The sequence below is a fragment of the Rana temporaria genome, chromosome 1 (genome assembly GCF_905171775.1).
Source record: "Rana temporaria chromosome 1, aRanTem1.1, whole genome shotgun sequence".
NCBI lineage: Eukaryota > Metazoa > Chordata > Amphibia > Anura > Ranidae > Rana > Rana temporaria.
Window position 1 is genome coordinate 77614838 of NC_053489.1, and position 23025 is coordinate 77637862.

A 23025-nucleotide genomic window follows, 5' to 3' on the forward strand; every position below is an offset into this window, starting at 1 on the left:
TGGGTAATATTTTAATAACATTGAGAGAAAAACATAGGCCCAGAATCTCAAAGGACTTACGACGGCACAGCACCAATGTACGCCGTCGTAAGTCCTAATCTGGGCCGTCGTATCTATGCGACTGATTCTTAGAATCAGTTACGCATAGATATCCATTAGATCCGACAGGCGTAAGTCTCTTACACCGTCGGATCGTAACTGCAATTTTTTTTTCCCCGCTAGGTGGCGCTTCCGTCGATTTCCGCGTCGAGTATGCAAATTAGCTAGATACGCGAATATCCGATCAGTCGCAATGCACACTGGGATATTTTAGGGACGGCGCATGCGCAGTTCGTTCGGCGCGGGGACGCGCTTCATTTAAATGAAACACGCCCCCTACCCGCCAAATTTGAATTCCGCCGGGTGTTTTACGCTACGCCGCCACAACTTTACAGGCAAGTGCTTTGTGAATAAAGCACTTGCCTGAAAAACTTGTGGCGGCGTAACGTAAATGACATATGTTACGCCGCCGCAGAGATACGCACGATGTACCAGAATCTGGCCCATAATTTACATAGTCAGGTTGAAAAAAGACACAAGTCCACCTAGTTCAACCAAACAAAAATAAAAAAAATACAATCCCATATACCCAATTCTATACCCACAGTTGATCCAGAGGAAGGTGGAAAAACACAGCAGAGCATGCTCCAATTTGCTACAGCAGGGGAAAAAAATCCTTCCTGATCCTCCGAGAGGCAATCGGATTTTCCCTGGATCAACTTTACCTATAAATGTTAGTACTCAGTACATCTAGGAAAGTATCCAACTTTTCTTAAAGCGGAGTTCCGGCCACAATTTCACTTTTTAAATATAAATACCCCTGTAATACACAAGCTTAATGTATTCTAGTAAAGTTAGTCTGTAAACTAAGGTCCGTTTTGTTAGGTTGTTACAGCATTTAGACACTTTATAAAATAGAAATTGACTGGGGCCATCTTAAGTGTGGGCATCATGAAGCCAGACTGTATGACTTCCTGGATTTCAGCCTTGCAGATCATGCTCAGTGCTGCACAAGCAGTGTCAGATCAGGTTTCAGCACCTGTGCTGTCCAAGTCACATGATTCTTTGAGACTGGGGAGTGCACAGACTCCTGGAAAGTTACACCCACTACATTCCCAGGAGTCTGTGCGGTGTATTAAGCACCTAGGTGCAGGAAGTGGGAAGATTAACTATTCTGCCTAGCAACAACACTTTGAAAGCATCTAAAAAAAAAAAAAAAAAATCGTAAAGGACTAATGACATTTTTTTAAAACTACTGATGCAATGTTATATTTATGGGTGGAACTCCACTTTAAAGCAATCTACTGAGCTGGCCAGAACCACCTCTGGAGGGAGTCTGTTCCACATTTTCACAGCTCTTACTGTGAAGAAACCTTTACTTTTGAGATAAAATCTATTTTCCTCTAGACATAAAGAGAGCCTCCTTGTCCTCAGTGTTGACCGTAAAAGTAAATAACTTAACACCAAGTTCACTATATGGACCCATTATATATTTGTACATGTTGATCATATCCCCCCTTATTCTCCTCATCTCAAGAGAGAATAAATTCAGTTCCTCTAATCTTTCCTCATAGCTGAGCTCCTCCATGCCTCTTATCAGTTTGGTTGCCCTTCTCTGCACTTTCTCCAGCTCCCCGATATCCTTTTTGAGAACTGGGGCCCAAAACTGAACTTCATATTCCAGATTAGCAGGGGTCAAGTCCTGGGGAAAAAAGTGTGGGAACTCCCACCTAAGATCCACTCCCCCACCAAAAAAAAAAAAATGATACGCTCATATGCATAATTACTAAACCGCATGTTCGTTCTAAATCCCGCGATAACTTGCGGCAGACTTCCGCAATGTCTCCTGGGAACAATGACAAAAGCTCCCAGGAGACATTGCGGCATCGAGGAAGTGACGGAATACCCGCACACTACCTTATGAATCGATATAAAGGGAGCGGCCGGTAACATAAAGGATTACTAAGATTCGCCTTCTCCTGACAGTGACTCGAGCTGGGCATCGCCGCTTAGTGAAGGATTGGCTCAGGTGCTCTCGGCTGCTCTAGTCCTGCAAAGGGAACGGCGTTCCTGCTGTGAAAAAAGTGCAGGAACTCTGTTCCCACGCGTTCCCGCAGGACTTGAGCCCTGCAGATGCGGTCTTACTAATGATTTGTACAGGGGCAAAATGATCTCTCTCTCTGGAGTCCATACCTCTCTTAATACAAGAAAAAAATTGAAACAGATTAAAACACATTCTATACACAGGCAGTCCCTGAGTTACATACATCTGACTTATATACAATTTATACTTAGGCTGGGTTCACACTGGTGCAATGCGGGAACCAGTGCGATTCCTGTGTGGGTTCATGCATCACATCTGAATCGCAGGCAGTTCACACTGCTCTCTGCGAACCGCTGCGGGCATCAATATAAAGTTAATGACACCCCTAAATTGGCTCACAGAACGCGGTGTGAACTGTGAAATCGGACGGGAATCGGATCGCATGGGTCTGAACACCCATGCGAATCGATTCCAGTGCGAACCAAAAAAAGGGTCCTACACCATTCTGGTCTGAATGTAATGCGATTTCAGCCTTACAAACTGTATGACTGAATTTGCATCACACAGACATCGCATGTGATGTGCAAAGCAATGCGCACCGAATAGTGTGAACCCAGCCTTACAAACGGAGGAAGACAACATGAAGTGAGAGCAAATCTACCCCTAGGAAGGGAAATTCACTCCTTTAACCACTTCCTTACTGGGCACTTAAACCCCCTTCCTGCCCAGAGGACTTTTTGCGATTCGCCACTGCGTCGCTTTAACTGACAATTGCGCGGTCGTGCGACGGGGTGTTTTCCAAACAAAATTGACGTCCTTTTTTCCCCACAAATAGAGCTTTCCTTTGGTGGTATTTGATCACCTCTGCGGTTTTTATTTTTTGTGCTATAAACAAAAATAGAGCGACAATTTTGAAAAAAAATAAAATATTTTTTACTTGTTGCTATAATAAATAGCTCAATTTTTTTTAAAAAAAAATATGTTTTATTCTCAGTCTAGGCCGATACGTATTCTACATATTTTTAGTAAAAAAAAAAAAAAAAAAAAAATCGCAATAAGCGACTGGTTTGCGCAAAAGTTATAGAGCCTACAAAATAAGGGACAGAATTATTTTTTTTTTTATTATTTTTTTTTTTACTAGTAATGGCGGCGATCTGCGATTTTTATTGCGACTGCGACGTTATGGCGGACACATCGGACACTTTTGACACCATTCACATTTATACTGCGATCAGTGCTATAAATATGCACTAATTACTGTATAAATGTTACTGGCAGGGAAGGGGTTAACACTAGGGGGTGAGGAAGGGGTTAAATGTGTACCCTATATAGTGTTCTAACTGTGGGGGAAGGGGGGTGACTGGGGGAGGTGACCGATCTGTGTCCCTATGTACAAGAGACACAGATCCGTCTCCTCTCTCCCCTGACAGCACCGCTGTCTGTGAGAGCCGGCAATGAGAAATGATCTCATATGTAAACATATGAGATCATCTCTCATTGGCCGCACAGATTGCCTAGCAAACGGCCACTCCGATTGGCCGTTCACGGCGATCTGTGATTGGCTGTGTCCAAGGGACACGGCCAGCACAGAAGTTCCCCGCTGCGCGTTCGGGAGCGCGCGCGGGAACGCGGAAAGGGGCGGCCGTAAAAACACGGCGCCCCAGAGAAGTAGAACCACCCTGCGATTGTATATGGTCGTCGGGAAGTGGTTAAGAGTTAATATGGGAAAAAAGTGTCTCCACTGAAGCTTTATCACCAATCCTTGTGTTTCCATAACAACCCCAAGTTTTCAAAATCCAATTGTCACAGGGACAGAAAGTGAGGTGAAATCTTCTGAACGGGACACAGACAGCAGAACAAATGTTACAGGGGTGATAACCGTTCCCTATGCTATCCAAAAAAACATACAAATATTTTTTTTTGGCCGGAGTGACATCTCGTTAGTATCCCGGGGACTGCCTGTATGAGACCTTATTCACACAACACCTCCGTTAATGCATGTGCCTTGCGGTGTGTTATGGTAATGTGTTGAATGCTTTTCGCGTACATTTTACATGCGCTGCATTTGTTTTTCTTTCGCTTGCCTTACGTTTATGAGAGTTTGTGCACGTTTGCGTGAATTTAAACACATTGCGTTGCACTGAAAAAAAGTAGTGCATGCCGTACGTTTTTTCAGTACTGGGGAAATGCAACGGAACGCAATGCACTGGTGTGACCTACATTCATAGGAAATAATTATTTTTTTGGGTTGCCATGCCTTGGGAATCACAAACCTGCCCCAGCGCATCTGGTGTGAATGAACACTTTAAAAAGCAACTGTTCTGACCTTTAGCACAGATCTGTCATGATTGGCTGAAGCTCCCAGATCACCAGTAGCAGCAAAACTGTATGTCTTGGGTCCTGAAAAATAAAGATTTAGAGAAAGATCATAAACATATTAATAAAGTGCAAAAATAAAGGATAAACATTACAGCCGAATTCCAGGCAAACCGTTATATACAGGGGGCCAGATCCACATTGATAGGCGTAAATTTAAATGGGCGTAGCCTATCGTAGTTACGCTACTCCGCCGTATTCACAAAGCACTTGCGTCTAAAGTTACGGCGGCGTAGCGTAAATGTGCTGGCGTAAGCGCGCCTAAATCAAATGAGGAACAGGGGGGCGTGTTTTATGTAAACTAAGCATGACCCCACGTAAATGACATTTTTTTCGAACGGCGCATGCGCGCGCATGCTCAGTATCACGTCGAATTTTCAAATTAAATTGTGCCCGCTCAATGCCTAGAAGACGTGAACGTAATTTACGCAAAGCCCTATTCGCGAACGTTTTACGCAAACGACGTAAAACGTAAAAAATTTGACGCTGGCCCAACGTCCATACTTAACATTGCGTACGCCTCATAGAGCAGGGGTAATTATACGCCGGAAAAAGCCGTACGCAAACAACGTAAAAAAAAGCGCCGGGCGGACGTACGTTTGAGAATCGGCGTATCTAGTTAATTTGCATACTCTACGCGGAAATCAACGGAAGCGCCACCTAGCGGCCAGCGTAAATATGCACCTAAGATCTGGCGGCGTACTAAGACGTACGTCAGTCGGATCTAACCTACATTCTGGCGTATCTTGTTTTGTGAATACAAAACAAAGATACGCCGGCGCATCCTAGAAGTTACGCGGCGTATCAATAGATACTCCGCCGTAAGTTCTTTGTGGATCTGGGCCAGGATGTTGTTTTATAAAACAAAGGATTTGCATTTCTTTTCTTCCAGTATTAAGATCTGCACAGCAGGCGGATGAAACAGCTTAAAGGTAAGCAATTCAGTGGCGTCCTCTCTCCACCTGCATCCGGCTGACTGGACAGTGAAAAAGCAGCAGAAGACTGATGAAGTCATCCCTATCCTCTCTACCTTCTAGCAGCATCTTCATTGTCAATACATATACAAGCAGCACTTCTAACTGGCTCCAAGTCGTGACCCTCCCTTTCCCAGTTTGAGTTCTGCTGTATCCAAGAGGCTGATAACATGTCCAATACGGTTATTTTTAACAATTTTAAAAATACAATTAACAATGTAATATTGAATACAGGGCTGCATTAATTTGTGTTTTTTATATTTGCCTGGGGTTAAAGCGGAGCTCCACCCAAAAGGGGAAGCTCTGTTTGTTCGCACCCTCCCCCCTCCACTCCCACTTTTTTGGGAATATGAGATACCCGGTTTTGACAGGTACCTGCTCCTATTTCCTCGTAATATTGCCGCACAATGATCCAAGTCATTTCTGGCCCCTTCTCCTCCCCCCCGCTGCCTTCTGGGAGACACAGAGGTCCCAGAAGACGGCGGGACCATTCAGAAAGCGCAGCGCGACACGCGCATGCGCAGTAGGAAACAGGCTGTGAAGCTGCAAGGCTTCACTTCCTGTGTCCCATACAACAGATGCCAGCGCCCACACCCGTAGCCGAATGATTAATCAACTAGGGGTGCTGACTTTGCGGGATACCTGGAAAGGTGTCCTTATATTAAAAGTCAGCAGCTACAGTATTTTGTAGCTGCTGACTTCACTTTATTGTTTACAGACTGGAACTCCGCTTTAAGCTTTAGCTACTTGCCAACCGCCGAACTGGGAAAATACATCATTACACTACCGGAGTTATGACTGCAGCTAGAGGTCATAACCCCAGTATCAATTTTTCCCTAAGGCGTTGGGCATTCTCATAAAAGTGGGCAGAGCGCCGGATTTGTGCTGGGTCACTTTTAACCACTTCCATACAGGGCTGTTATACACACATCCATACCAGGCCTATTCTGGCACTTCTCTCCTACATGTACAAATCATAATTTTTTTTAGCAGACACCCTAGGGAATAAAACGACGGTCATTGAAACGTTTTATCTTGCACGGTATTTGCGCAATAATTTTTCGAACGCTTTTTTTTTGGAAAAAAATTGTTTCATGAATTAAAAAAATAACAAAACAGTAAAGTTAGCCCAATTTTTTTGTAAAATATGAAAGATGATGTTACACCGAGTAAATAGATACCTAACATGTCACGCTTTAAAATTGCGCACACTCATGGAATGGCGCCAAACTTCGGTACTTAAAAATCTCCATAGGCAACGCTTTGAGATTTTTTACAGGTTACCAGTTTAGATTTACAGAGGAGATCTAGTGCTAGAATTGTTGCTGTCGCTCTAACGCTCGCGGCGATACCTCACATATGTGGTTTAAACGGCGTTTACATATGTCAGCGGGACTTGCGTGTGCGTTCGCTTCTGCGCGAGAGCTACTGGGGACAGGGGCATTAAAAAATATATTTTTTATTTCTTTTTACATATTTTTTTTTTTTTTTATCACTTTTATTCCTGTAAACATCCCTTGTAATAGGAAATGTGTGTGACATGTACTCTTTATGGAGAGATGGGGGGTCAATAAGACCCCACATCTCTCCTCCAGGCTCGAAAGCATGAAATCGGTGAAAAAAAATTCACCGATCTCATGATTACTGTTGCTTAGCAGCCGCAATTGCGGCTTTGTTTACTTACAGGGACCCGGCCGTGACGTCATCACATCGCGCCCGGGTCCTCCGACGGTCATAGAGATGACTTGTGACCATCTGGTCACCAGTCATCTCTATGCTTCCTGCCAGCGCCGGACGATTTGTTCTCCGGGCCCCCGATGGCACGGGAGAGCCCAGAGAAGCACCGGATGGCGGCGGGAGGGGGGGATGTCCCCTCCCACCGCCTGTAAGAACGATCTAGCGGCGGAATCGCCGCTATGATCATTCTTACGTTGTGCAGAATCGCCGGCAGAAGAGAAGGATATCTGAATGATGCCTCTAGCTGCAGGCATCATTCAGATATCCCCCCACAAAGCCCAGGACGTCATATGACGTCCACCCGGATCGTTAGAGGTCCTTTGTGGATGTCATTTTACAATGGGCTGGTATGGATGTGGTTAAAGCGGGGGTTCACCCTTAGAGGGCACTTTTCCCCCTTAGATTCCTGCTCGTTATTACTAGGGGAATCGGCTATTTATTTTAAAATATGTGCAGTACTTACCCGTTTACGAGACGCATCCTCTCCGTCGCTTCCGGGTATGGGCTTCGGGAATGGGCGTTCCTTCTTGATTGACAGGTTTCCGAGAGGCTTCCGACGGTCGCATCCATCGCGTCACGATTTTCCGAAAGAAGCCGAACGTCGGTGCGCAGGCGCAGTATAGAGCCGCACCGACGTTCGGCTTCTTTCGGCTACGAGTGACGCGATGGATGCGACCGTCGGAAGCCTCTCGGAAGAATGTCAATCAAGAAGGAACGCCCGCTCCCGAAGACCCATACCCGGAAGCGACGGAAGAAGATGCAGCTCGAAAACGGGTAAGTACTGCACATATTTTAATATAAATAGCCGATTCCCCTAGACCGAACGAGCAGGAAGCTAAGGGGAAATTTTTTTTTTTTTTTTAAATGGGTGAACTCCCGCTTTAAAAGAAGTGGCAATCCCCACCCTCCTCTCCCCTGCTGCTTTCCGGTGGTTCCCAGGATTACCTGTCTGAACGGTAGCTCCGGTAACCCATCCGGCGCTGGTGGCGGCTAGGCATAGAGATAAGTGAAGAAAAGATGGCCTCCGCTCACCTCTATGCCCTAGGAGGACCGGAGCGAAGTCATGACATCACTTCCAGTTCCAGCCACATGTAAACAAGCCCCCTTTTTTTTTTTAAAGCAAAAACACAAAAATAATTGAATTTTTTGATCTTTTGCTTTTAAAGAGGAAATAAACCCTGGTGGGGTTTTCTTCTGTTCTTCCCTGCAAAGTAAAGACATAATGTGCTTGTATGGATCACACACTAGCACATTATGTCACAGTTACCTGCAAGCGTCGTCTGCGCTGGAGGCCACATCTATTTTCGCCCGTCTTCCTTGGGCCGCGGACTCCGGCTGAGTGACTGGCCGGAGTCGTGTGATGTCACTACCGCGCATGCGTGTGGGAGCCAACGGTCAAGGCACACGCACCTGAAGAAACGACAAATGCGCCGATGTCATTATCGGTGCAGTATACAGTAAATATCTCTTAAACGGCGCATGTTTACGAGATATTTACAGTACCTATAGGTATGACTTTTTATAGATCTTTTTTTTTTTTAACGATCGTGTGTGGGCAACGTCGTTTTAATGATGAAGTTTGAAAAAACTTAGTTTTTTTTAGAGGCTGAAAAACATTGTTTTTTACAAGCCGAAAAATGATTGTGTGTACGCGGCATTACACTCCGTTCACACTAAATGCGGCTTTGGAATCATGACATTTCAGCACGATTTCAAATTTGCCAGTCAGTGTGATTTTATGTGTGGTTTGCCGACATCTGAGCGACTTCATGCACAGATGTCTATGCAAGTCGCACATTAAATTGACAAAAATGCAGGAACCTTTTTTTAACCACCTTTATAATGGGCACTTTCACCCCCTTCCTGCCCAAGCCATTTTTCAGCTTTCAGCGCTGTCACACTTTGAATGACAATTGCGCGGTCATGCAACACTGTACCCATATGAAATTTTTATCATTTTTTCCCACAAGTAGAGCTTTCTTTTGGTGGTATTTGATCACCTCTGCGGTTTTTAATTTTTTGCACTATAAACAAAAATAAAATGACAATTTTGAAAAAAAAAAAAACAATATTTTTTACTTTTTGCTATAATAAATATCCCCCAAAAACATATAAAAAATTTTTTTTTTCCTCAGTTTAGGCCGATACGTATTCTTCTACATATTTTTGTAAAAAAAAAAAAAAAGAAATCGCAAAAAGCGTATATTGATTGGTTTGCGCAAAAAAGTTCTAGCGTCTACAAAATAGGGGATAGATTTATAGCATTTCTTTTTATTTTTATGTTTTACTAGTAATGGCGGCGATCTGTGATTTTTATCGTGACTCTGATATTGCGGCAGGGCATATCGGAATCTTTTGACACATTTTTGGGACCATTCACATTTATACAGCGATTAGTGCTATAAAAATGCATTGATTACTGTGTAAATGTGACTGACAGGGAAGAGGGTTAACACTAGGGGCGATCAAGGGGTTAATGTGTTCCCTAGGGAGCGATTCTTACTGTGGGGGCAGGTGACCGATTGGTGTCTCTATGTACAAGGGACACACCATCGGTCTCCTCTCCCTGACAGGACTTGGATCTGTGTGTGTTTACGGACCTGCTCAGTTACTGGGCAATCGCGGGTCATTGGCAATGATTAAGCACAAGATGTTTGTGTAAAACGGGTCTACATGACCTCGTGTTGGTGTCTTTGGTGTTATCACTTTGTGCAATAAAAGGCAATCGGAATTCCTGGATGTGCAGCCATTTCTTTTCTTACAAGTTTCCCACGGAGGCGGGCCGGGTCTGTTAAGCCTTGTACACACGATCGGACTTCCATCTGACTTTTTCGTGGATTTTGGTCCGAAGGGCATTGGCCGTGAACTTGGTATGCATACACACGGCAGAACATTTTCAGCCAACATTCAACAAACCACGTGGTTTTTCAACTCTTTACTGCCACCCTTTGGGCAACTTCTGCTATTGTTGTCTGATGTTTAGCATTGGTTCTGAGCATGCGTGTTTGTACTTTGGATTTTAGTTGGACGGATTTGTCCACACACGATTTGATAATCCAATATAACAGATTTATTGCCAGACAGTTGGTTTTAATGAACAGACAACATTTGTTGTCGTTATCTCCGCCAACAATTGTCTGATGGAGCATGCACACGGTCGGATTATCCGACACAACAAGTCCATCAGACAATTGGATCGTGTGTACGGGCCTTTAAACTGTTCCTGAGCTCTGATATAAAAACAACTCCAGCCCTTTACCTTGCTTATTCCGCGGCTCCTTGCCCCCTGAAGACAAAGTTGCAGATTTATTTGTTTGTTTCTTGGCGGAATCCTCCCCAGGAGTCCGGGGTTCCGCTGCTGCCCTGGATCTGTTTGCTGCGGCAGCCACTCCCTGGACAGAAGGAGCATTGCTGTGACGGCTTTTCTTATTTTTTCCACCCATTTTTCTAGATCTCCAGGAGGATACTTTGTCTATTAAGAGAGAAAAAGAACAAACAAATATTACATGGCATTCTACATTTACATAAAGTCTGCGAAGGGAAGAAGAGCTGGTGATTATCCGTCACGTGGTAGAAAACGAGTCTATGTAGCAAATCTTCTTAGGCTTAATGTACACGGGACGTTTTTACAACCTTTCCTGAACGATTTAACTTGACAGATAGTAACCCATGTTTAAAACGTCAGTTTTGCTGCGTTTTTCCACGTTTGCGTTTAGAAGCGTTTCTAAAAAAAAAAACGCCTGTAAACGAAACGTGGCTAAACGCGGGTTACCGAGTTTAGAAGTGTTTGGCACTTGAAATGCCTCTAAACGACTAAAAACCGTGTGTACATGTACTGATAAGATAACATAGAGGAGAGTTCAGGAGTAGTTGAAAAAACACCCAACTGCTCCTAAACGTTTGTTTACCAGCAGCAGTGTACATGAGGCCCAACCTGTGTAGTAGACATGACACCTGATTATTGAAGGGGTTGAAGATAATCCAATCAACCCTGCTCTAGTAGTGGCATGTTACCTAGGCACTGGTCATGTGATCTTAGCTGGAGGGGCTTTATGGCCTTTAGGTTGAGGGTGACAGAAACCCCCATTTGATTCTCTAGGGTGTTAGAATATAAACTATATATATATATATATATATATATATATATATATATATATATATATATATATATATATATATATATATATATATATATATATATATATATAAAATGTTTGGGGGTTCTAAATAGAGGGAAGGAGATGGCAGTGAAAACAGGCATTGAAAGCACCATTAGCATTTCTGGTTGTCTTGTCATACCAACGGCCACCACAAGATGGCGCCAGATCACAGAAGGAACCATAGGCCTGCAGAAGGCCGCAAAGCCGCGGCCTCAATTACCAGCTGGCGCGGCCTGATGTGATCACGCGGCGGGGGAGGTAGGGGCGCACGGAGACACAGGATATTCCAGATGTGCCGCGCCAGGTCGCTAATTCTAGTCGCAATTGCGACCTGTCGCTCGGGTTTCGACGAACCCTGTCTTAAATAGAAAACTATCTTTAGAAAGATTTCTACTTCAAAAGCATTTTATAAAAAAAAAAATCTGATTTAAATAAAAAAAAATCTGATTTAAATCCCAAAAATCTGAGATTTTTATTTCTTTTGATAAAATCATTGATTTTTATCCACCCTGGCAGCAAGCAAGATTTAAACACCACAAGGACAGCGCAACGGACCAGTGTGAAAACACACATAGTTATTTAAAGGGATGCATTTTTATTGCACTAAAAGTGCCAATAATGGCCAACAAACAATAAATTCATATTAATTAAAAATTCATGATATTTATTAAAAAGTCAAATATAATACAATCATATATAAACAAGCATGTTTTAAAAACTGTCATTTTCGGCCAGGAGCATCCTGAATTTTGGGTTTTGGCACCAAAATTGCCATCTAATAGTTACATTAATCCAGCATGGACCAATTTAACTCTGCCTATACCATATCTGTGGAATCCTTGTGGAAACTGAAAATCACTGTAATGGGCACCGCTACTACAGCGATTGGCGCCAACTTGCAGATCCTGCGCCGAGCAGCCGCTTTCTGCATTGTGAACACAGGAGGTTGCTCACTCGGCACAGGCACCATCAAATCAAAGTCTATCCAGAGGACGCTTTGCATTCATTGAGAAAATACAAAGTGTTCTCTGAATGGCATGCATGCCACTTGGCACAGTGCCTAGAAAACTAGTGGTGATCACAGAAATAGTAGTGCCTACTGGAGTGATTTCCACCTTCCAGGGGGATCCTATATATGTATTTGTGTGTATTTATGTGCATTTTTCACATATAACGTATTCTCGTTCAGCACAATGTGTAAATGGACATTTGTGTGCATGAGGCGTAAAGTACTGACCAAAAAAACTGATTTTTCTATTTATTTATTTTTTACGCGCCTGTGTACATAGGCACATTACAATTAATGGGCTGTATTTCAGCTCAGTAAATAAAAAAGCTGTACTGTCCGTTTTTTTAAGCTGCACTGTGCAAGAGGCCTAAAATCGATGGGTTTAGTTCCACTTTATGACTTACTGCTGTTCAGGGGTTCAGGGCTTCAGCAAAATGGCGGCCTCCAGCAAGAAGAAACAGAAGCAATGCTGAAGGCAATTTACAGCGCACATTCATTTTGGCAGCACAAATATTAATGTGAAATGTATGTTCCTACCAAAGAACATTATTTTATTATTAAGTTGTTATGGGTAAAGTTCCACTTTAATTATTATATTATGTTTTTTTGGAATTAATTTTATTATAATTTTTTTTTTACTTTATTGCTATTACAAGGGCTTAACCTCACTGTGAAAGGTGTTTTGGGGGACTTTGGGGGTGTATTGAACCTCAATGTCCCCCCTTCCCTCCAAAGCAGCTAACCAAGCACAGATGGTACTTGATTAGCTGACAGCCAGGGAATGGCAGCTCTGAAACCAGAAGCGTTAAAATTATTATTGCTTTTGGATTTAGTCACTGCAGAGGAGATGAGGGAATTTGTGTTCCATCATCTCCTCCTGTTTAACATCCTAATAAAACAGGAAGAAGTTCTAGACAGCCGCACTCTTTTATTTAACCACTTGACCACTGGGCACGTAAACCCACTTAATAACCAGACCAATTTTCAGCTTTCGGTGCTCTCACAATTTGAATGACAATTACTCAGTCATACAACACTGTACCCAAATGAAATTTTCGTCCTTTTTTTCACACAAATAGAGCTTTCTTTTGGTGGTATTTAATCACTGTTGGGTTTTTTATTTTTTGCGCTATAAGAGAAAAAAAGACTGAAAATTCTGTAAAAAAAATGAATTTTTCTTTGTTTCTGTTATAAAATTTAGCAAATTTAGTATTTTTTCTTCATTCTTTTGCATAAATGTGAAAGATGAAGTTACGCCGAGTAAATAGATACCCAACATGTCACCCTTCAAAATTGCACACGCTCGTGGAATGGCGCCAAACTTCTCTACCCAAGAATCCCCATAGGCGACGTTGCAGGGTATTGTGGGGCATTGCAGAGTATTTTGGGGTATTGCAGAGTATTGTGGGGTATTGCAGAGTATTTTGGGGTATTTTGGTGTATTGCAGAGTATTTTGGTGTATTGCAGAGTATTGTGGGGTATTGCAGAGTTGGGGCAGGGAGGGATGGATGGATGGCTGGATCTGTGACTGCATTTGTCACAGATCCAGCCCACAGCAGCTGCTGCTGCATCCGCTCCCTCCCCTCTCCTCTCACACTGTAACGTTCGGTACAGAGAAGGGAGGGAGGAACCGGCGTCATCACATCATTGGACGGAGCAATCAGCGGCGATTTACCGTGATCCGCCGGGTCCAGAGGACATTCCCGTGTGCGCGCGCGGGAGTGCGATTTTCGGAGGACGTCCATGGACGTCCTCCCAGTTAAGCAACCACCTTGTAGATGTATTTCGTCTATAGGGCGGTTGTTAACTGGTTAAGAAATAAATCAAAAATACATGCCACAGCAGAACGGACAAAAGACCTGACGCGTTTCACACTAACAAATAGCGCTTAGTTATAGCTATGACTAGCGCTGTTAGCGTGAAACGCGTCAGTCTTCTGTCCGTTCTGCTATGGCATGTATTTTTCATTTCATTTCTTGAATAAAAGACAAAAACTTTTTTGGAGTGCGGCTGTCCAGAACGTCTTCCTGTTTTATTGCTATATGCATTGCCAGCATCTGGGCTTCTAAACTGGAGGAGAGGTTTTCACCTTTGTTGCACCCACCTAGAGCAGTGATATCCCCTTCCCTGCCTAACATCCCCTCTGATGGGGTTCTGGGGTCCCAGGAAGAGCAGAAGAGCCCGGGAACCACAGAAGGAGGTGCCGGCGGGGTAGGAACTGCCCGCTATACAGCCACCCACATCACTTTACAGCCGGATGAACTAAACGCAGCCATGTGCTTGGGCTGAACCCTCCACGCTCAGGATGTACTCAGTATGCCCAAAGGGGTGAAGTAGTTAACAATGTGACCCGGAGTTCCACTTTAATTTGATGGCCAACTCCATGGAAATCTGCCGGTGATCTGACGATATGGTTCCGGCTATCAGGATGGTTCCTGCAAGGACTGCGCAGGCGCAATCCTTGTCGACGGAAATCACCGAACCTCCAGGGTGACGTGAAATTTGAGGTAAGTGGCCAGTCGGCCTCGCTACGCTCGCTCAGCCTCCTGGCTCGTTTTTTTTTTTTAACATCCTCCAATCCACGGGGATGTTAAGGAATGAGCCTGGATGCCGGCCGAGGTACGGAGATTTCCGTCGGCAAGGATTGCGCCTGCGCAGTCCTTACAGGAACCATCTCGATAGGGGAACCATACCGAAAACCAGTACATCTAACACTCCCCTCCCCCCCCCCCCCACTGACAATGCTGCTCTCCAGAGGTATCTCCATTGCTCCTTCATTCAGAGTGGAGACCCCCTAAGACAAGAAGCGTGTTACTGACCGGATCACCTGGTGAAAATAAAGGAAACAATAAAACTAATGCAGACACCGCATATAAGGATTGGGGAAATCTCCCATCTCTTGGATCTCATGATCCACACCGATCTGTCATGGATTATAAGGAGACATTATAAATCATGAGCGATCTACCCCTTTCCTGTCTGTCACCATGATGTGCCATCCGAGGGACCCCCCTAGAATCACTCACCATACACACATCGGTCCCATCTCAGACACACGGCGATAAGTCACGGTCCTCCCAGCTCCATGTGACATCACGGCTCAATAGCACACTGAACACTAGAGCGCGGGCTAAAAAAAAATCCGGCCGCCATTTTCTCTAAGACAAAAAACATTCTGACACAGTTGTGGGTCTTCAGGAAAATGGCGGCGTAGGACCATATTTCGAGGACATATTCTTAGTCAGGCGATGTTGAAAGCCTTGCGACAGCTCTCGGAGTCACACACATACGTCATCACTGTGCGTCTTCCGTTAACGCGTGAGCGGCTGTTTAGAGTCCTGCAGCTGGTGTTGGGGCCTACACTTGTTTGAGAGACTTTGTGTGTTTGGAGAGCTGAGCGGGGATGGCGGACGAATTCGGTGATGATTTGTTCTGTATGATCGACGAGGAGACTCCGGCGGGCAGTAAAACGGCACTACCCGGCCCGACTACCTCCGCTGCTAGAGGGTGAGAAGAGGGGGTCCCTTCACAGGGGTGGGGGGGATGGGGGTCCCTTCACAGAGTAAGGAGATAGTGGGGGGGTGTTGTTCCGTCAAAGGGTGAGGAAATTGGGGGTTATCAGAAAATGCCTTGGAACCCCCAAACATGTGTGTATATGTATATATCGTATTTATCGCGGTATGACGCGCTCCCGCGTATACCGCGCACCCCTAAAGTTGCCCCCCAAATTCCTGTAAAAAAAAAATGTTATATGATTTCGTTACTTACAGTTTTGGTGTCTTCCCGGCGTCCGTCTGCGGCCTCGATGGTGTCCTCCCGGCTTCTCCAGCGCGCGCCTCAAGTCGAGTTCCCGCGCTCAGTTCGAACGCCTCCGCCGACATATACCGAGTGCAGTACACTCGGGTACATTCGGCGTCGCTCACGCTTTGTGACGTTTATGCGTGAGCACGAGCGAAGCCGAGCCTGGCCGAATGTACCCGAGTGTACTGCACTCGGTATATGTCGGCGCAGGATTTCAAACTGAGCGCGGGAAGCGGCTATCGGCGTATATCGCGCAGCCACGATTTTCCCCCTTATTTTAAGGGGAAAATAGTGCGCGATATACGTCGATAAATACGGTATATATCATTTTTTTTTTTTTAAGCAGAGGCCCTGGAGAATAAAATGATGGTTGTAACTTATGTCATGTGACTAAATGCATTTACTGCACATGAACACAGAATAACGTTTTTGGTAAAATCCACTTGGGAGTTTTTCAGGCATTTTAGCGCTAAAAATGGTGCCTAAAATACCGCTTGAAAAACTCCTGCCCTGCTGTGTCAATGTAAAAGCCTGGGGGCTTTCACACTGGAGCGCTGCGCTAGCAGGACCGCTCCAAAAGTCTTTGAAGCTGTGAGTTTACTGCTCCTTCCCATTGAAAGCAATGGGAGACCGCGGTAATGCGCCTCTGCAGAGGAGCATTGCCGCTGGTATTAACCCTTTTTCAGCCGCTAGCTGGGGTTAAAACTGCACCGCTCGCGGCATTTCCGACGGTATAGCGCTGCTAGGCAATGTAGTATAAAGTGCTCAGGGAAATTAAAGTGCAATCATTTAAAGTCCATCCAATACGGTGTGATGAACTTGTGAAAAATGATGTGACTTTCCGTGTTCCCCTCCTGGGTCCCCACTCACCAGAAAGAAACTTTATGCCTGTAGGTATATCAGGATTGTGTTTCCCGTCACTGGTGAGGGTCGATGTTTGTTGTCATATGGGGATGACTCCTTTCTTCCAGCGGTATATAAAGAACATTTAGGATATCCTGGATCCCAATCTTAAGAATCACCTTCCCAGCTTTCACGATCAGATATCCATTTTAAGCATATGGCAATAAAGGGGAAAGAGTATAGTGTAATACTGCTAGGATTATTCATAAAATTCCCAAAATATTGCTTGCATCAAAACTCTTAAACGTGTAGAAAAAACAAGGTCTCAGCTTGACGCGTTTCACCCCTCCCTCTGGTCGTCATCAGAATCTTCTGACGCCCAGTGGGAGGGGTGAAACGCGTCAAGCAGAGAAGACCTTGTGAAGGCTGTTTGTATGTACGCCAATGCAGCGTTTTTTTCCCTGCACGTTTGTAAAAGGTTTTTGATGCAAGTCATTTTTTTTTTTTTTTTTTTTTTAAAGCAAAAGTTCACTTTTTATTCTTTTCCGCTTAAAGGTAAAGGTGAGATTTGGGGTGTTTTTGACCCCAGATCTCTGCATAAAGAGGACTTGTCATCCTTATTTCTATTACAAAGGATGTTTACATTCCATGTAATAGGAATAAAGGTGATAAGAAAATTATATATTACACACACTTTCACAAAAGTGAGTACACCCCTCACATTTTTGTAAATATTTTATTATATCTTTTCATGTGACAACACTGAAGAAATGTCACTTTGCTACAATGTAAAGTAGTCAGTGTACAGCTTGTATAACAGTGTAAATTTGCTGTCCCCTTAAAATATCTCAACACACAGCCATTAATGTCTAAACCTCTGGCAACAAAAGTGAAAATGTTCAAATTGGGCCCATAGTGTCAATATTTTGTGTGGCCACCATTATTTTCCAGCACTGCCTTAACCCTCCTGGGCATGGAGTTCACCAGAGCTTCACAGGTTACCACTGGAGTCCTCTTCCACTCCACCATGACGATGATGATATGATTTTCAGTTATAAATGGACAGTGTCAGTGACTCTGTCCATTTGAAAAAGCAAGGAGCCAGTAAATGATTATATCTATATCTTTCCTCCGCTCTCTATCCTGAGAGATCTGGGTCGGGAGAAACGGGGGAACCAGAGGAGCACATGAGGGGAGGGGGCGGACTGGAGGACACAGAGGGGGACAGTCGGGACGATCAGTTTGGCGGCGGGAGGAGTTACAAGCACCAATCTTCCTGTGTGGCTTTCAATAAAGCCACTGACAGCTGGTAGGAGGAAAAGCGGCTGTCAGATACTTTATTGAAAGCCACACAGGGAGATTGGCAATTGCGATTCCCCCATCGCTGTATGTCACTGACTGTCCAGGTATCGGGGTCAAGCATTGGAGCATTTGCACGAGAGTACTCGTGCAAATGCTCGGTATCGGTGCAACTCTAGAAGCAAGTGTAAATAAGCCCTAATGGCAGCCTAGGAAGCTGTCTATTACAACCAATGCCATTGCATGCTCTACCTGGCGTACATCGGAGGTTGCCAACCCCATGCACTAGCCAGTAGAAGTTTTCTTCATTGTGCTCAAAAACAGTTTCCTTGTTTGCAATAAAGATAACTTGGTAAATGTGCGCACCTGTCATCATCCACAATATCTGCTTTGCAATAGAACACGCTGAGAGTCCAGTTTACCTGCATAGACCCTTAATAAACATCATGCATTGCTACATTGCCTTCGTAAAAACCTAGTAACTACATAATTACCTGTAGACACACCAGAGTTCTGTGCATGGTAGTATGTGGCTTCAGTCACTGTCTGCAGACTTTTTAGAGGAGTTTAGCAAATGTGTCTAAATAATGGAAAACTGTAATCTATACACTATATATTGTATATTCTCATACAGGTATATGCACATATGGGCCGACTATATTTTATTACTAACTGTGAACTTCTGTTACCAGGAAGAAAAAAAAGGGCTATCCAGCAATTACAGGACCTGCAGCCGTCCCAAAACGTGAAGCCATCGTTCTTGATGGACCAGAGGATTGCATATTGGGAAAGAAATTGAAGCTTGATTCAGCTGCAGATGAGATAAAGTAAGAATACTATTTAGACATGGGGTATCTGGGTGTTTTTTGGCTGCACGATATCATGACGTTTAAAAAAATATAAAAATGACTTGGGATTTTTGTGTATTGAAGCCTCAGATTCTTTTCACTGTGCTAGACAGAATATTCTGCCACTAACCGATATCGGGGATGTACAATGGCCAGAAAAAATTTCATTTATGAAGACCTCACACTAAAGCCACCTTTAAAAAAAAAGGGTTGATTCCTGGGAACCAATGGAAGTTGGCACAATGGGTTGCCCTGCCAACATCACCTTGCCCAAAATTGGAAGGAGCTGAATGGAAAAAATTTGCTGGACGATGACTTAAGCCAATCTCCTGCAATCACTGGTGGGTATTCTGACAGTTGCTGATGCCGACTGTTGGCATACAAGCTCCGTGAGAATTGTCCACCTTGTACGGTTTAGCATGGATGGCAGAATCTATAGATTTGTTGTTCCACCTTTACACCACAAAATAAAGATGAATTGTCATTCATCGTTGGTCAGTGTGGTCACATGAAACCAACGAGTCTTCATTTGTCCTGGAAGTAGGAAGAGACTCTCATTGGCCAGTGGTATCACATGACCTCTAGGCATTTCCAGGATTATATTGCTACACAGCTATCAGTATGACTAGTCCTTTACTCTCTGTGTGTTTGTTTTTGGGCACAGACGCCAGTTTTGTTCTTTATTTCTTCTCCACTGAACTTCACAATAACATTGTAGATATGATCTGTAATATGTCTTCCTTCTTAGAAAAAAAAAAACACAGCATACATACTGAGACAATATACTGTGATGAAAAGTTACATTCCTTTTTTTTCTTTACAGTCTGGCAGATTTAATGCCCAGGATTAAAGTCCAAGAAGTGGATACAGTTGAGGCCTGCACACATGAGGTATAGTTGTTTGGGATGTTTCAATTGCTGGACCAAATTAGATTCATACTGCTGCTTATGCTTTGTGTTGGCTGGCTATATAATTTTTTAAACTACTTTCTGTTTATGGCTACTGGAAATTCTTGGCGTCATTACTATATACTATTTTTTTTTTCTATATGTGTTACTATGTGGGGGAAAACAGTGTGGACACCTCACCATCACATATGAGCTTGGTGGCCATCACAATTCTAAACCCTTGGCATACACAACCACCTCCATGACTTAAACCACATCCACTGTTATGGGAAAGCCGCTCACAAGATTTTGGAGAGTGTCTAAGGGAATTCTGACTGTGTTTGTGAGCTCAAGTACTGTTGTTGTGCGCAACAACAAAGGCCTGACTCACAAATGACATTCCAGTTCATCGCCCAAGGTGTTTGCTAAGGTTGAAATGGGGCTCTTTATATGCCACTTGATTCCTCCACACAAAACTTGTCAAACATTCAGGGCCCCCCAAAAATATATATATATTTTTTAAAAGAGAGAAAATCTGACTCTTATGCAGCCAAATCTGGGGTGTGGAGGGGGGGGGAATCTTTGCTAGCGTTTAAATACATTTTAACTTGGTGTTGTCCACACTTCAAATTGGTATTTAAGTACATTTTTTTTTATAGCTTGCTATCCAGGCAGGGTTTTCATAACCCGAAAAGACCCTTGGTGGTCTCTTTTGTCATGGAAGACTGGCCTGTCGGCAGTAATGTAGTCTGAGCCACACATGCGCAGCTCAGACCACGGCCACATTTCAGGCACGCACTCTGTGACGACATCAAGGTCCGCTCATGACTGGCCAAGCAATCATCTGGGAGATGTGGCGTGTCCCAGATTGCCAAGAGGGAGGGGAAAGAGGTGAACTTCCTTCCGGTGCCCTGGGAGAAAGTGTGAGCTGGAACCCTCTAAAATGTGGCATGTCAAGGGGTTAACTTCCCTTAAAGCGGAAGTTCCATTTTTGGGAGCAACTCCGCTTTAATTGTGTACTGTCAAGTTTTTATTATTGTCATTGCAGAACATTCCCTTTACTTCCTATCCCAGGTCATTGGGGCAGAAAGTAAAGGGTAATTTCCTCAGTGGCAGTCATGGCAAAAATAACTGACAGGTCTTTTCTTCACTCTTTTTAATTAGAAACATGTTAAACGTTGACCTGCGTTATCCTTTAACCACTTATCTACAGCAAAGTGGTGGACACCAATTACCCTTGGTTCACTGGCAGTGTATAGAGCCAATCCAAGCCAAAATGCACCATGTGATCGCTGTGAAGTCCAATTTCATATATAAACAGTGTGGTGTGTTTACATTGGTGAACCCGTCCTTTCCACTTGTTGTGAAGGAACTCCAATGAATTATTAATTTATTAGTTCCAGATCAGCGACAGCATGTATTCAGTTATGAATTTCTTTTTAAAGCCAGCCTCCTACTGTATTTGCCTTGTACATTAACCCCTTCACTGCTCCCTCACTGCTCCCTCACTGTGTATGACCTGTATCTAGTACACCATTACCAAGCTCTGGTTTAAGCCCATGAATACTGGCATGTTTGTTGTGACCTTAAAGCAGATCATCGTGGGCCTGTCAACTTTCCAAAAAAGGGGAATTTTAGGGGAGTTCATACTGTACTAGAATTGTGATTTGTTTTATAACCAATAGTAAAGGAAAAGTATAATATAATTTTTTTTTTTTTTTTATAAATACTACCAAAAAAAGTGCTATGTGACTTTAAAAATCTATGTGGATGTAGTGTTGCATTGCACAGTAATTGTCAGGCAAACTATCAAAACTTACAAATGACTTGATAATGAAGCGATGATTACAGGCTTGTACTGAAAAAACAGCAACATCATTTTTATTTTGTTTTTTTCAATAGATAAAATATGCCAAAATTATATATTTTATTTTTTATTTTAGGTGGCGTTGCCTGCTGATGATGAGTACATACCTCTTAGACCACGGGTTGGGCAAGCTGCAAAGGTTTGTACGAGTCTTCTTCAAAAGCTGTGTTAATTTAAACACCAAATATTATAGTCTGGGTTTCATTGTCAGAACTTGGTTTTAAAGTGAACCTGTACACAGACTAAAGTGTGTACGGAACAAGTATTAAAAGCAATTTATCAAAAGCCCCTCATTCTCCTCTGTATCTTTAGGTACTGTGGAGAAATTGATATTCAGAGTTCACACCAGATGCACTGAAATCACGTATTTTTCATTTATTTTCAGTGGAAGCAGAATGACAGCTGCTTGCCAGCCTTCTATTACCAAGCAACAGTTGATATAGTTCATAGTCTTGGAACAAGTGCTCTTTAAACCCCCCATTCCCACTGAATCCGACTTTGAAATCCTACGATTTTGAACCTGCATGTCAGTGTGACTTCACGCACAGATGTCTATGAAAGTCACACCTGAAATGTAAAAAAATAGCGCAGGAACCCTTTATTTTTTATTTTTATTTTTTTGCGGCAGAGCAAAGTTGGTATCGCACAGATTTTAAGTTCTCTTGCCGACAATAGGGTGCAACTTGGCATGCTATTTACCAGGTCCGAATCGCATGACAAGTCGCACCGGTGTGAACAGGGACTAAAGTAGAAGAAAAGGCCAAATGTGTGGATGATTCCCACTCTTCTGCCACTTTGCATTGCCAGCAGGTTGATGCTATTTCTTATTGCAACTTTGTTTTCTCATCTTTTGCCTTCTTATTTGGAAATATATGTATAAATATTTATTACTTGTGAGTTTTGAATGCTGGCCCATGCAGTTCTTCTTTTTTTTTTTTTTTTTTTTTTTTTTTTCTTGTGCATTGTAAAGTAAGGACTACATAATGCATTCTGGTGCCATTCAAAAAGGTACAGCAGCACATAACCATTAGAATATATGTTGAGACACATGGTGGCCCGTTAGGGATCATCCACACCAACTGTTTTGGGACTGCATTTTCCCATCACAAGACAAAAAGCTTTGTTTTCTATGGTACTGGT

At 43.5% G+C, this 23025-nt stretch overlaps 2 protein-coding genes across 2 annotated transcripts in view; one reads left to right on the forward strand and one right to left on the reverse strand.

Moving 5' to 3' along the window:
- The window catches only part of DHX29 (DExH-box helicase 29), an 84128-nt gene extending 68660 nt beyond the window's left edge, over positions 1-15468 (reverse strand). Inside the window, exons 1-3 of the mRNA XM_040339444.1 lie at positions 15367-15468; positions 10430-10642; positions 4410-4483 (exon numbers count right to left, since the gene is read on the reverse strand). Of these exons, the coding sequence (XP_040195378.1) occupies positions 4410-4483; positions 10430-10613 (258 nt within the window). The 5' untranslated portion in view covers positions 10614-10642; positions 15367-15468. The remainder of the gene's footprint in view (positions 1-4409; positions 4484-10429; positions 10643-15366) is intronic.
- Positions 15469-15615: 147 nt separating this feature from the next.
- The window catches only part of MTREX (Mtr4 exosome RNA helicase), a 116883-nt gene continuing 109473 nt past the window's right edge, over positions 15616-23025 (forward strand). Inside the window, exons 1-4 of the mRNA XM_040339450.1 lie at positions 15616-15847; positions 18976-19110; positions 19955-20021; positions 21962-22024. Coding sequence (XP_040195384.1) covers positions 15744-15847; positions 18976-19110; positions 19955-20021; positions 21962-22024 — 369 coding nt within the window. The 5' untranslated portion in view covers positions 15616-15743. The remainder of the gene's footprint in view (positions 15848-18975; positions 19111-19954; positions 20022-21961; positions 22025-23025) is intronic.